Genomic DNA, 15018 nt, shown 5'->3' with positions numbered 1-15018 from the left:
AACCCTTCTTGGCCAGAGCACTAGATAGAGCAATAAATTTAAGAGAAAATGGGTTGAAATTACCCACTGTGATACAATAATAAATGTGTTAATGCATTTGTATCAAATTCCTTTATCTGCTATTTTAACGATGACATTATTCCATTTGTTTTAAAAGGGTTAACACCTTCATTAAAATTGTGGTTAAAAGGAATTTCATATGAACACATTCATTGCTAATATTGCAATTTCCATTCTTGACTGTTTCACTTCACTACTTTGGATCCTGCCAATAGAGAGGAGAGCAGCACTAATGTTAAAGGTATGTTGACATTGTGTCCTACTGCACTCTTGTCTGTGTGACTTTCCTCTCGTATAAGATTACCTTAGTGCCATTCCTGAGGCAAAAATGAGAACAAATGAGAAACTTTTAAAAAAAAAATTGAGTGAAGAGTGGCGATGACAAAAAGGCTGCTTTTTGGAGAGACTCTTAATTTTCTTGATTATTAGGTTTACTGTCGAAGAAAATACAAAATAGAGATGTAATCTATATCGATTACACACGTACAGAGTCCCTAATCAGTTTCAATATTTAGTTCAATCCTATTATGACTTTATAGTGATAGAAGCTGATTTGCCTGAGGCTCTTGTGCAAATTTAACTTTTGCATCACGTAAACTGGATCAATACTATGAAACTCACCTTGCTTTAATGTCTGTCTTTGAGTGTCTTGACTGTCTGTCAGTCCATGTTCCTGTCTCTGTCAGTCCATCTGTCTCTCTGCCAGAGTCTTTCTGAATGTGAAAATTCTTTTAAAAGAACTCAAGTTTTGTTTTCAAACTTGGCAGCCATCGCCTTTATTGGCACACTTGTCATTGTACTCTTGACTCCACAGTTCAAAGCTCAAGATTAGAAAGCCCTAACTAATGTTTTTATTTTGGTCTGAAACAATATTTCAAATAGTAACGGATCCAAGTGAACGAAGCGTTCAGCTCCACACAGGAAGTAACTGCTAACACCTCAGTATTAGATAAACAAAGTTATCCTGTTGGCTCTTTCAGTTATGGTTATCAAATGCATCCCTCTGCATTCTTTGAGAAGGACTCCAACTCTTCAGGACACTAGAGAAGGAATCAATTTGGAACAAGTTATTCATTGGAAGACCCTGGTTGTTTTGTCTCAAAACTTTAATGTATCTCTCACTGCTGTTCACAACAGAAAGGCATTGTTTTTTTGAAAAAAACACAGAATAGTGTGGACATGATTTAATGATAATGGTACTTTTAATTTTAATGACAGTGTTTAGATATTACTTATTTAGTTTTCAATTTATTTTGATTCTAATAATTTTTTTAGATTTTATTTTATTTCTAAAATTGCTTTGGAAATCACACAAAGAACACTAGTGTATTAGTGACTAGCACACTACATACACGAAGGTTCATACATTCTCATCTTCAAGATCTGAGTCACATTCATTAGATTCACTGCTCTTTCACTAAATTTCAGCTTGTAGTGAGGCTTTTCCTTTGATTCTACCTTTAGTGCTGCTTCACAGTTAGACCCTCCTTTGCCAATTAATAGTATGGGAGCCTGCTAGTGATTAATCACTTCCTTTCCTAGACTAGACAGTTCATTGGAACTGCCTTTCTTGGGCCAAGTTACCACATAGATTTGCCAAGCAGATTATCTGTAGTGTACATCTACTTGATTTCTGCTTTCCACAACAATTATTAGACAAAGCTAGATTACAAATAGCTACTACCGACAGAAAAAAAGTCAATAACATCAAATATATCTGTTCTAGGATAAAAAAAGTGGTAGCGCAGAGCCTGACCCTAAAAAGAAAGCATCTTTTAGATCGCTCACTTCAACACTGACCTCCAGCTTCAAGAGACGTAGGTCTTCCAAAGACACGGTAAGAGGAATTGGGACTCCTTTCACCATGCCATGAGTCCATTAGCCCAAAGCTCATTCAGTACTATTACATATCCACTTCACCACATGCCCATGTGAAACAGCTGCATTACATTCTTAACACGGGGCAAAGGAAGGAGAAGAATGTGGGAGAACTCCAGAAGTGTTGATAACATCCTTGAATGTTTATGTCTGACACTTGTTCTTGCTCTCATTGCCATTGTTAGTTGCCCTGGTCTTGAGCTATCTTCTAAAGGAAATTCCCCATGCTTATCGCTGATCCATTCATGATGAGAATAACCTTCAGTCAAATCCCACAACTACCACAAGAGTCTAGGTTCATTCCCAAGATTCATGGATTTCATCATTCCTAAGCATCATGTCTTCTGCCATGTCCAAGCATCATGTCTTACACGATTCCAACAAATCATGTTCTTTATCATTCTCAAGAATCATCTTTCACCATTTGCAAGGATCATGTTCTATCAATTGCTTTTTGATGATGGTGATGATGAGGATGAAATTTCTAAATTAAATTACTGACATGACCTTTTTTAATACATTTGTTAACTGTGATGATGTAATGATGTTTTGACTTTCTCTTTCTCTCTGCAGACACTTCTTCTTCCCTTTAGATTTTTTTTTCTTGACCAATTTTATCAAGTTCTTGTTGAAATTCACCTTTATCTTGACATGTTACTGTAAGGTGACCAAAGTCACACAATAATTGCACATTATCAACTACAAAAATCTTCTATTTTCACCTTGACATTTTCCACCTCCTACTTTGGATTTATTTTCCATATATTTAGTATTTTTTTTGTAGGGTGGATTTATGTTTTTGGTTGCAGTCAAGTTCAGAAGTATTGCCTTTCCAAAATGTTCTTACATAATGTTCGGGGGAGGGACAAGGCAAAGTTATTAATTTTTGCTAGCTTCAGTGCTCGCATTAAGCTTGAAAACAGGAGCTGGACCCTTACTGAACACACATTCTCACAAAAGTGAGCTAGACTATTACTGAGACTTTATAGGACGAATGGGAGTTGGACTTGTGGTACACCCAAGCTGAACCTGGTCACATCATCACAAAAGCAAGCTGAGCTGTACTAAGCTTGGGTCTGGCCTGCTCAATTGGATTTCACCCACAGCAATTGAGCTGGACCTAGAAATAATTTGGGGCTGAAGTTTCTCTCATGAAAAACAGCAGAATGACTGTTCTTCTCTATAATTAACAGACCAACAAGATCGCAGGAATGCACAGCTTTGAAACATGTAACAACTGAGAATGCAATTTTGTTAACCCACTTTCTGTTATAGAGAAAAATAAGCATTCTCCTGCTTTTCATTAAAAGATAAATTTTACTTCCAAATGTCACATCATTGAAGCCCATATACATGATAACATCACAAAACCATTTTAGCTGCCTCAACATTTTTCTGGTTCTATTGTAATTTAGCAGTGTTCTATTCACAATGTGTATGTTACTAAAGTTTTTGTTTAATATCTTTGTTTCCCTTTTTAATAGATTTTATGGAAAAAAAATGAATATAAAGCCAGGAAGTTATGTCTAAATCACAGTCCCTGGAGCACTGGTTATATTTGAAAAACTGAAAATTTATTAAATTTAGATTAATTGCATGAATTTTACTGTGTAAATTGAATAGCAATATGAAAAATGCAGCCAATCTACTGTAGAATACATTTTAAAAATCATAGCAGGGCAGAATGGCAAAGTAAGGATTGTTCAGGGCCTGGAATGCAGGGAGCATTGAATCAGACTGCCTGGTTCAGGCTATGCATGAATTATAATCACAAATAGGAGCTTAAAAAATCCGTCAAAATTCAGAATTACAACGAAGCACAGTGCTGATGCCCTACAATACCATCTCTGTTCTCCAGGGCTGTTAAGCCCCAACAGCACTCTGTTGGCAGGTTTCAAAGCTGGGAGTTGCTCTGTCCACTTGCCACCATGAACAGAGTTGGTTATTGACCGGCAAAATATAGAAGGCAGTTCTGGTTTACTGCCGCCATGAACAAGGCACGTGAGTCTGCACTCTCTCCTATTAACAACACTGCTGTAGGTCCTGAATGATCGTGACATCCTGCTTCTTCAATCTGTACTCATACTGAAAAGCTTGTCATGTTTGCCAGGATTTTTTTTTATGAACCCATTGCTTAACATGCACTTTTTTATTCCAAATACAGGGTTCTAAGTTGTGTTCTGTTATTTTCCTCTGGCTGCCTTCTTACTGAGAAGCCCCTGTTTTATTTGGATGTCTTCATCATTTCACCAGTAGTTTCTTAAAATCATTTTGCTGCTAAAGTGTTTTAATCTTCATTTGTTTAAATTCAGACACAATGACACATCAGAAAAACTGCATTAGCAACTTTCCCTTCCCATTCCCCTTAATTGTACACCGTGCCATTATCCTTTCAGATCTTGTTTACAGAATTTTAATGTACCTTTTTTTTAAACTGAAGAAGCATTTTACTTTCTAAATAAAATAAAATGCAAAAATACCTGTCTTGTCTGTCAGCCTGATTTATGTGCCTGCTTGTTCTTTGATATAAACTGAGCGATCTCATCTTCAACAAACTCCAATGTTGCTAACCTCATGTGTTCCTCATACCTTCTGCTCCATTGTGCAAACTCTGCCTGCCAGCTGTCATTTCCCAGACCCAGCCACCTTGGCATTCCTCAAGAAGGCAGAATCTTTATATGCTGTTTTTTTAATTCTGTTGTTCTGACAAGAAACCATTTCTCTTTCTCCTTGCTTTCAGACTGAACAGTGATGCTTCTTCCTGCTTCTCCTCCTTTAGATTAGAAGGTAGACTCCCCAAGCAATGACAGTGAATGCATACCTTTTGTGAACTGCTTCTTCACCTCAGTCTGGCTTTCTAGAACCATTGCAAAGACCAGCAGGCTAGGCATGATAAAATCCATATTAGTAAAAACGTAACTTGAGTACTCTGGTTGTTTTTCTCTTCAAATGAAGAATGGTGTATGATGCGGTTGCTTGGAAAATGGTGACTTCACAGGGCCATGAGTAGACAGGTGGTATTTGTAAAAGTTTAAAAATCCTTGCTTTAATGGAGGAAAGGATATTGATGCAGCAGACTCTGGTTCACATTTTAACCCAAATCATGAAAATCTTTGGGTGTTTACTTGTGCAAGACTGCAACTGATCCTTCTTATATTGGCTCATACTGTATTGACTTATGAGTCAAAAGCATCATAAAACAAGTTTTGATGGAGTAGGTATTGTAATTTATCTTTTATATTAATATACATTACACTAATTCCAGGTGCACATAGTTATTTATCCATCATGATATGACTATGAAAATGAATTTATTCTTATTACACATTCAAAAATAAAAATGCAACAAAGCTATGACTTATTTATAACAGCAAGTATGATATAGATGCTAACACAGACCACTATGAAGTGAATGCAGTGAACAATATGGATGGAATGAACTGAAATTGTTTACTTGAGTGAGGAGTCAGCCCAATGTAAAGGTTTATTACCTCAACCATGACATTTAGAAGGATTTAGAGAATATTATAAATGGAGACACACATAGTGATCTCCATCTGACAGTAAGTACAGTGAAATACAGCTGATTTTAGTGGATTCAAAATTGCAAACATTTGTGCATACTACCCCTCAGTGTTTAAAAATAGCTGGGGCCGAATATATAAGCATTTGGCTCTTAGAAGGAAGCATCACATTCAGAAAGTTCCGCACAATAACAGATTAGTTTTGATAAAATGGTTTCTGTGTTCCTTTCTAATACATTTATTTCACTGAGTAACCATTGGTAATTGGTTTAGCGATAGTACAGCCACTAACTGGATTTAATGACACTTGGTATCATTTTTGGGTTGTGACAGTTCTTAATAAGCCCCACACTCTGGTACAGTTTCCACTGATTTCCATATTTTAGGTTGACCCTGGACTGCCATCATGATCCCCAACTTCATGGCCCTCAACCATGATTACACCAACCCCTGACTATGTGAAGTCCTGAAGTCAAAAATATCTGACAGTTCAGCTGATAAATTTTGTGAAGTAGTGAAGAAAATGCTGGCCCTACCTGGTTTTCTATGATAGTGAGTTGTGCCAGAATGTAGGGTTGATAATTGAGGTTTGGCTCAACACTATTAAACTGTATATCCCATACTCTACTTTAAAATGACCGTATAGCTGTTATTTCTTGTGAGCGTGACACAGAACTGAGATCTTGCACAGTATTTTTTGATACATGCCCCTGTAGTGTTCTATGTATTTAGCTCTCATTGGATAATACCCTCCAGTAAACATGGCTACAGTCAATTATTTCATCAACCACTCTGACTTTGAACAACACGGAACAAAGCATTTGTTTGGCAACAAAATTGAAAATGTTGTAGATTCCTATGACCTGAATCAACACAATAATTCAAGTTGATTGTAAAGTCTGGGATTTGTAACAAGGTCTCTCAGAAATTCTGTGTGAGAAGTTTCAACTTTCAGCCAATCTTTTGTTCCCTATATGCATAGTGATTCTGGACTGGTTTCTGTCACTAGCATGACAAGACCCACCCTCAACCTTACCCCATTCCCAACCACCAAACAGTGTCCACAGCCCACAAAGCTGGATGAGTTTTGTGTGAACTATTGTTCAATGATAATAGTATTCACAATATACAAGGTATTAGGTCACATTTATTTCAATAGAATTAAATCCACTTTTCACGTCTTCTGATGAGCTGGTACATATTAAAATTAATTTATTCTGAAGCGCTAATCTAACAGTTTGAAATAATTTCCATCCCTGACAGATCGAAAACCCTATTAAGATCAAGATTTTAGTCGTTAAATCCAACTAATTTTATTGGGACTCTCCTGTCTCTTTATCCCTATCCTTCTCCTTGTGTGTTATTGTTTGTATTTGATGCTGATTCCACAGTGTGAACACTCCCTCTTCCATACCAAACATCAGTCAACAAAAGGCTGAACAGAATAAGCTGTAATGCACAGGACACAAAAGCACAAAGTTGTAACACAAAGAGCAGAAAGAGATTAAAGTCAAAAGGACAAGAAACTGGATGGGTTGAAGCTGGATTGGAGAAATCTGGAGCAGAAAATGATAATGCTTTTAGATTTCCTAAAAGCCTGAAAAACGGGCAAATGCCACTTGAAAGTCTGGTGGGGATCTATTACACCCGTTTGCCCACCTGAATGAATCTTCAGGCAGGCCTTTAAATGGGCACCCAGCACTCCCACCCAAAACAGGCAGGAGGCCGTTTAAATATGCAAGCTGGGGTCCTACGCCTGTTGTAGGATCCCGATTGCAATTTTTGTGGAGAAATGGGCATAACATGCACAGCAAATGCCAATCCCGTTTCTCCAGGTGTTGAGAGACCTAATCGGCAATCCCTAAAGGGACTGGTGGAGGCCGGTCCCAAAAGATAAGATTTTTGTGGGGCCAGGAGGACCATCCCAGGCATCTGCTCCCCTCCCCGAACAGGCATTTCCTGCTGGCCAGCTGGCTGTGTGGGGTAGCCAGCCAATTTTCCACCCAACGAAACCAGTGAGCTGCAGCAGGCTGCCCATTTGATGCCTACAGCTTACCGAGAAAATGTTAATGAAGCCTGAACCTGAAAGCAAATGCCACGCAGGGCGGGTCCCATGGGCACATCGCCAATATCATTCCCAATAAGTGCCCTACCCAAAAATCTATTCCCTTATCTTTCCATTTGATAGCTCTCCTAAAAGTTGATGTAATTTGTCATCTGAGGGTAATACAGGTGGGTGATTGGGATTCAAATCCATGGGAGTAATTTTCACTTTCACCACCTGGGTGATAATCTGATGAAGCGAATCGCCCGCCTAAGTCAATGGGATGAAAATTGGGCAGGTTCTCCAATGGGTGGGTGATTCGCTCTGCCAGATTATCGCCCAGGCAGAAGAAGTGAAAATTACCCCTCCCCATGAGTACAGAGCTTTTAGATATACATTAAGAGCACTCCTAAGAGATCACCATGATGACTAATATTAAATTTACCAAGCACCTTTCTACTCTTAGTTTAGAAAGCATCTGTGCTGGACTTGATATAATTTTACACAACCACCAACATCCTACTTTAAGCAACAAATTCTGAGTATTACTGTTTTTTTTTTCTCTCTGTTAGGGCAGGGTTTAACTAAGAGCTTAAATCAATAACTTAAACTCGATAAATTAATTAGTTAATAAAACTAAGAATAGTGAGAGATTAAAAATTCTAATAAAGTAAATAAATAAATTCAGGTTCGCCAAGCGATGACGGGGCAGGTGTCGTAACTGCAGCATGTGGGAATTGGTGGAGACCAGCGTGATCCCGGCAACCACATCTGCAGTAAGTGTCTGCGGCTCGAGGAACTTCAGCTCAGAGTTGTTGAGCTGGAGTCTCAGCTGCAGACATTGCAATACATCTGGAAGGAGGAGAGTTACCTGGACACTTTGATCCAGGAGGGAGTCACACCCCTTGGATTAGGTAGTAGTTTAGATTCGTTCAGTGGTCAGGGGCAGAAGGATGTGACTTTGAGTCAGGCAGATAAGGGGACCCAGGATCCCGTGATGGAGGAGCCTCAGCCCTTGACCTTATCCAACAGGTGCGAGATAGTTGCTACCTGTATGGATGAGAGCAAAGACTGCAGGAAGGATAGGCAAACTGACCTCGGCACTGTGGTACAGGGGGCCATTCAAGTGGGTGGAGTAAAAAGGAATGTGGTAGTGGTAGGGGATAGTATAGTCAGGGGCATAGACACTGCTCTCTGCAGCCACAACCGAGAGTCCCGAAGGCTGTGTTGCCTGCCCAGTGCCAGGGTTAAGGACATCTCCTCATGGCTGGAAAAGAACTTGGAGCATGAGGGAGAGGATCCAGTTGTCGTGGTCCGCATATGAATCAACGACATAGGGAGAACTAAGAATGGAGTTCTGCTGAGACAGTTTGAGGAGCTAGGGTCTAAGTTAATAAGCAGAACCTCAAAGGTAATAATCTCTGGATTACTACCTGAGCCACGTGCAAATTGGCATCGGGTCAAACAGATCAGAGAGTTATATGCATGGCTGAAGGAGTGGTGTGGGAGACAGGGGTTTCGATTCACTGGCAACAGTACTGGGGAAAGATGGAGCTGTTCCATTGGGACGGGCTCCACTTAAACCGGGCTGGGACCAGCCTCCTGGCAAATTGAATAATTAGGGATGTAGGTAGGGCTTTAACCTAAAAAAGGAAGGGGGAGAAAAGTCAAGGCAACAGAGCAGTGTAGTGATTTGGGTAAAAATAAGCAGAGTGTGGCAGGAAGGGACAGAGAGTTTACTAGAGCATCAACAAGTAAGGTCAAAGCAGGAAAAAATGGTAGAAAGTCAAAATTAAAGGCTCTTTATCTGAATGCATGGAGCATTCGTAACAAGATAGATGAATTAGTTGCACAAATAGAGATAAATGGGTTTGATCTAATAGCCATTACAGAGACATAGGGCACGATTTTAAAAGGGAAAAACGGGTGGGTTGGGGGTGGAGGGGCATTCAAAATCTCAACCATTTCGGACCCGCCCCCAACCCACCTCCAACCTGCCTGTTTCCGGTTTTCACGGGACGAGGGGTGGGCGACCAACCCGCTCCCAAGAGGCGGGTCGGGCGTTAAAACCTTTCAAGGAGGCTGCAGGCCTCCGTTTTTCCACAGTTTCCAATTTCAACCCTGGAGGGCTGGGATTCCCAGGCCTTCTCTTTCATGCCACGTGAGAGAAGGCCCGAGACTAACAGGTAAGTGCCTTTCTGGCACAGCTTGTGGGCCTGGAGGAGCAGGAGTGCTTCCCCCAGGCCCAACAAGCCTACCTGCAGCGACCCCCCAGTGATCACGGACCACCCCCAATCTACTACCCTCCCAACGATTGTGGACCCCGCCCCGATCCCCCTAATGGTCGCAGACTCTCCCCCGATCTCTGACCCCCTCCCCGCAATGATCGCGGACCCCCGCCTTCAATATCCGACCCCCCACCCCGAATGATCGTGGACCCCCAATCCCCGCCCAACGATCACGGACCCCCGCGATGATCCCCGATCCCAACACCCGACACCCCCCACCCCCATGACTGACTCCGATCCCTCCCCCCCCATGACGGACTCCGCCTGTGACCCCCCTGCCAATCCATACCCCCATGCCAGCCCATGCTCCCATGCCAACTTGTGCCCATCCCCCATCCATACAAACAAAGACTTACCTGAAGACTTAGCCAGAACACATCCTCTCCCTGGCTGCTCTCCCGTCCGACTGAACCAGCCTGTCAAAAAAAAATAAAAGAGGTCCTTACGTCAAAATCGTAAGGACGTCTGGGAAACCCGTACTTCCGGGTTTCCCATCTGCAGTATGACCCCCCCCGCCTCCTTCCTGGCTCGGAGTCAAAATCATGCCCATGGTTGCAAAGTGACCAAGATTGGGAATTAAATATTCCAGGGGACATGATGTTTAGAAAAGACAGGCAGAATGGAAAAGAAGGGGTGTAGCCCTAATAATAAAGGATGACATAAGGATTGTGGTGAGAAAGGATCTTGACTCAGAAGATCAGGAAGTAGAATCAGTTTATAGGCCCCCTAATAGTAGCAATACCATTGGACAGAGTATTAATCATGAAATAATAGGAGCTTGTAACAAAGGTAATGCAGTAATCATGGGGACCTTTAATCTTCATATAGACTGGGCAAATCAAATTGGCAAAGGTAGTTTGGGGGACAAGTTCATGGAATGCATTCGAGACAGTTTCCTAGAGCAAGGTGTCATGGAACCAACCAGGGAACAGGCTATTTTAGACCTTGTATTGTGTAATGAGGCAGGGTTAACTAGTAATCTCACAGTAAAGGATCCTCTGGGGAAGAGTGACCATAATATGATAGAATTTCACATTGAGTTTGAGAGTGACATACTTAAATCTGAAACTAGAGTCCTAAACTTAAACAAAGCCAATTACATAGATATGAGGGGTGAGTTGGCTAAGGTAGATTGGGAAATTAAATTAAAGGCTATGATGGTTGAAAAGCAATGGCAAACATTTAAAGAAATATTTCAATATTCTCAACAAATATACATTCCATTGAGAAATAAAAACTCCAAGGGAAAAGTGATCCACTCGTGGCTAACTAAAGAAGGATGGTAGAAGCTTAAAAGAAGAGGCCTATAATGTCAAGAAGAGTAGTAAGCCTGAGGATTGGGAGAGTTTTAGAAACCAACAAAGAACAACAAAAATTTTGATAAAAAGGGAGAAAATAGAATATGAAAGTAAACTAGCAAGAAATATAAAAATGGATTGTAAGAGCTTCTACAAGTATGTAAAAAGGAAGAGAGTAGCAGAAGTAAATGTTGGTCCCCGAAAGGCTGAGACAGGAGAAATTATAATGGGGAATCAGGAAATGGCAGATGCGTTAAACAAATATTTTGTATCTGTCTTTTCAGTAGAAGACACAAAAAGCATACCAGAAATAGTGGGGAACCAAGGGACTAATGAGAGTGAGGAACTTAAAGTAATTATTATCAGCTGAGAAAAAGCACTTGAGAAACTAATAGGACTACAAGCTGATAAATCCCATGGACCTGATGGCCTATATCCGAGGGTCCTAAAAGAGGTGGCTGCAGAGATAGTGGATGCATTGATTATGATCTTCTAAAATTCCCTAGATTCTTGAATGGCCCCAGCAGATTGGAAGGTAGCAAATGTAACCCCGCTATTCAAAGAAGGAGGGAGAGAGAAACGGAACTACAGGCCAGTTAGCCTGACATTAGTTGTCGGAAAATTGCTGGAATCAATTATTAAGGAAGTGGTAACAGGGCACTTACAACCTCATAATATGATTAGGCAGAGTCAACAAGGTTTTATGAAAGGAAAATAGTGTTTGACAAATTTATTAGAGTTTTTTGAGGATGTGATTAGCAGGGTAGATAAGGGGAACCACTGGATGTAGTATATTTGGATTTTCAAAAGGCATTCAATAAAGTGCCACATAAAAGGTTGTTACACAAGATAGGGGCTCATGGGGTTGGGGGTAGCATATTAGCATGGATAAAGGATTGGTTAACAGTCAGAAAACAGAAAGTAAGGATAAACGGGTCATTTTCAGGTTGGCAGGCTGTAACCAGTGGGGTGCTGCAAAGATTGGTGCTTGGGCCTCAGCTATTTACAATCTATATTAATGACTTGGATGAAGGGACCGAGTGTAATATATCCAAGTTTGCTGATGATACAAAGCTAGGTGGGAAAGTAAGCAGTGAGGAGGACACAAAGAGTCTGCAAAGGGATATAGACAGGTTAAGTGAGTGGGCAAGAAGGTGGCAGATGGAGTGTAATGTGGGGAAATGTGAGGTTATTCACTTTGGTAGGAAGAATAGAAAAACAATATTTTTTAAATGGTGAGAAATTATTAAATGTTGGTGTCCAGAGAGACTTGGGTGGCCCCGTACAAGAAACATAAAAAGTTAGCATGGAGGTACAACAGGCAATTAGGAAAACAAATGGCACGTTGGCCTTTATTGCAGGGGGGCTGGAGTACAAGAGTAAGGAAGTCTTACTACAATTGTACAGGATTTTGGTGAGACCTCACCTGGAGTCCAGCGTACAGTTTTAGTCTCCTTATCTAAGGAGGGTTGTCCTATGAGGAAAGGTTGAGCAGAATGGGCCTAGACTCTCTAGACTTTAAAAGAATGAGAGGTGATCTCATTGAAACATATAAGATTCTGAGGGGGCTTGACAGGGTAGATGCTGAGAGGTTGTTTCCCCTGACTGGAGAGTCTAGAACTAGAGGGCACAGTCGCAGGTTAAGGGGTCAGTCATTTAAGACTGAAATAAGGAGGAATTTCTTCACTTAGAGGGTTGTGAATCTTTGGAATTCTGTACACCAGAGGGCTGTGGTTGCTGAGTTGTTGAGTATATTCAAGGCTGAGATAGATAGATTTTTGGACTCTAGGGGAATCAAGGGATAGTGGTATCTGGCAGGAAAGTGGAGTTGAGGTTGAAGATCAGCCATGATCTGATTGAATGGCGGAGCAGGCTCGAGGGGTCATATGGCCTACTCCTGCTCCTATTTCTTATGTTCTTATGTCCTTATGCCATGCAGTATAATTGAAAGACTGAAAAGAAGAAAAATGCAATACTTGATTCATCAATTATTGCTTATAGTCCATCAATCAATATTACTGTTGGTGGTAATGATGAGCCCAGGTACACATTGAATCCAAACATATTCCAATGTACTATTTGCCATTTCCTTCAATAATAAAGAAATCCTAATCCAAGCATAACATATCTTGACAAATTTGACATACATTTATCAGGACTGAATAATAGCTTAATTTACCTAAACCGTATAGCTGTCACCAAAGTTAATGCCTTGAGTGATGCACACTCAGACAGGCAGATGTTTGGGATGGAGGACACACTGATTCTTCAATGTACTTGTGGAATACTGGCTCTAACTTCTCTCTCTCTTATTTTGCAGCAATACCACCCTACTGATATAAGTGGGCAACTGAACCTGTCAGACCCCTCTGTCAGCACAGTGGTGTGATTCTGCCCAGAACATTGATGTTTAAAACCAGAAAGAAATAAGAGACTCAATTATTGTCCAACAGCAGCAAGACTTTAGAACACCAGCAATGACCAGAGTAAAAGGAAAGGACAATAAAAAGCTGCAATGGAATCACAACAAAATCATCAGTGTTAGTTTATTCTGCAAACCTTCAGTGTTAAAGTTACTCACTATGCCTTCAGTGTTACTCAGCAAACCATTAATCAAAAAGTTACTCATACTACTAGTGTTTGATTTACTTACCAAAGCTTTACTATTAGTTATTCATCAAACTTTTACTGTTAAAAATTATTCAGCAAACATTCAGTATTCCTCACTGAACCATCAGTATTAAAATTATTCAGCAAACTACCAATATGTAAAAACTAGGTGGCAGTGAGTTAGCACAGTATTTTTTCAGCTCTGGGACCTGCCATGAATCTGTCCCAGAGCAGTGGTATGATAGTTTCTTCTTTTTGCTGGGTGCAATAAGTGAAATGAGTTTGGGACAGTTTCAACTCAGTGCCTAGTAGGCATTAGCCCACGGCACAAAACTGCCCTTTGTTCAGTACATATCGAGACCTAATTGACAAGCTTGATCAGAGAGGCCGCAAGGAGGGCTAGGGTGAGAAAAGAAAATAATGACATTGGTGCAATAGTTGGTATGCTTCTGAGGGGCAAAGGCACAATTTGAGTTAGGGGAGAGTAGAGCCAACTTGTTGCATTTGTTATGATTGTTGTGCCAAATCTACACTTAAAGCAGTTTAAAGATATAGAAATCATAGTTTTGACAGGATCTACTTTGAAACCATCCTTATTTACTGGCCATATTCTAGTAAGTAGATAGAATGGGTGCATATTTTCTTCCACTTGCTAATATTAGTGAAAATGTAATTTGAATGTATAAAGTATAAAGGGTACAGCAAAGATTCAGTAAAATGATACCAGGAATGGAAGGATATAGTTATGGGAAAAGGCTTGAAAATAGCATCTTTTCTCACTAGACCACTTTAGCAGAGTTTTCAAAATTATGAAAAATTTTGAGAGGCTAACAGTGAGAGATTGTTTATGGTACTTGGTAAACCGATAACAAGGGGGTATAAACTCAGGGTCATCACTAATAGAATGAAGGGGGAAGTTGGAAGAAATGTTATAGAGGGTCATTCAGACATGGAATGCTTTACTAGAAGTGGCTATTGAGGTACAGACCTTAACATTATTTGAAATGGAATTGTATAGGCGTTTGAAAAGTAAGAATATAAAAGCATATGGGAAAGAGAAGGGAAATGAGATTAGAATAGGTAGCTCCAATTGAAGAACTAGCACCAGCATAGGATGTGATAGGCCAAAAAGTCTCTCCATGTGCTGTAATCTCTACGAAAGTGGGGAAGCCTGCTTCATTATCACACCAATTTCTTTGCTAACATTAGTGAATGGAGGAAAATATGACCCAATATGTGTGCAGATGAGTGAAACAGCCGTAACACATTGTTTTGGAGGAATCGAGCACCCAAAGAGTGCCACTGGGTGTGGGCAG

The 15018-nt window shown here is 40.4% G+C and overlaps 1 protein-coding gene across 1 annotated transcript in view; it reads left to right on the top strand.

Annotated features, from left to right (window-relative positions):
• LOC137300372 (glutamate receptor ionotropic, NMDA 1) overlaps nucleotides 1–13559 on the top strand; it is a 223097-nt gene extending 209538 nt beyond the window's left edge. Inside the window, exons 20-21 of the mRNA XM_067969456.1 lie at nucleotides 1787–1897; nucleotides 13413–13559. Coding sequence (XP_067825557.1) covers nucleotides 1787–1897; nucleotides 13413–13481 — 180 coding nt within the window. The 3' untranslated portion in view covers nucleotides 13482–13559. The remainder of the gene's footprint in view (nucleotides 1–1786; nucleotides 1898–13412) is intronic.
• The last annotated feature ends 1459 nt before the right edge of the window (nucleotides 13560–15018 follow it).

Source organism: Heptranchias perlo, chromosome 31, assembly GCF_035084215.1.
Source record: "Heptranchias perlo isolate sHepPer1 chromosome 31, sHepPer1.hap1, whole genome shotgun sequence".
In the NCBI taxonomy this organism is placed as follows: Eukaryota; Metazoa; Chordata; class Chondrichthyes; order Hexanchiformes; family Hexanchidae; genus Heptranchias; species Heptranchias perlo.
This window is presented reverse-complemented; position numbering and strand designations above follow the sequence as displayed.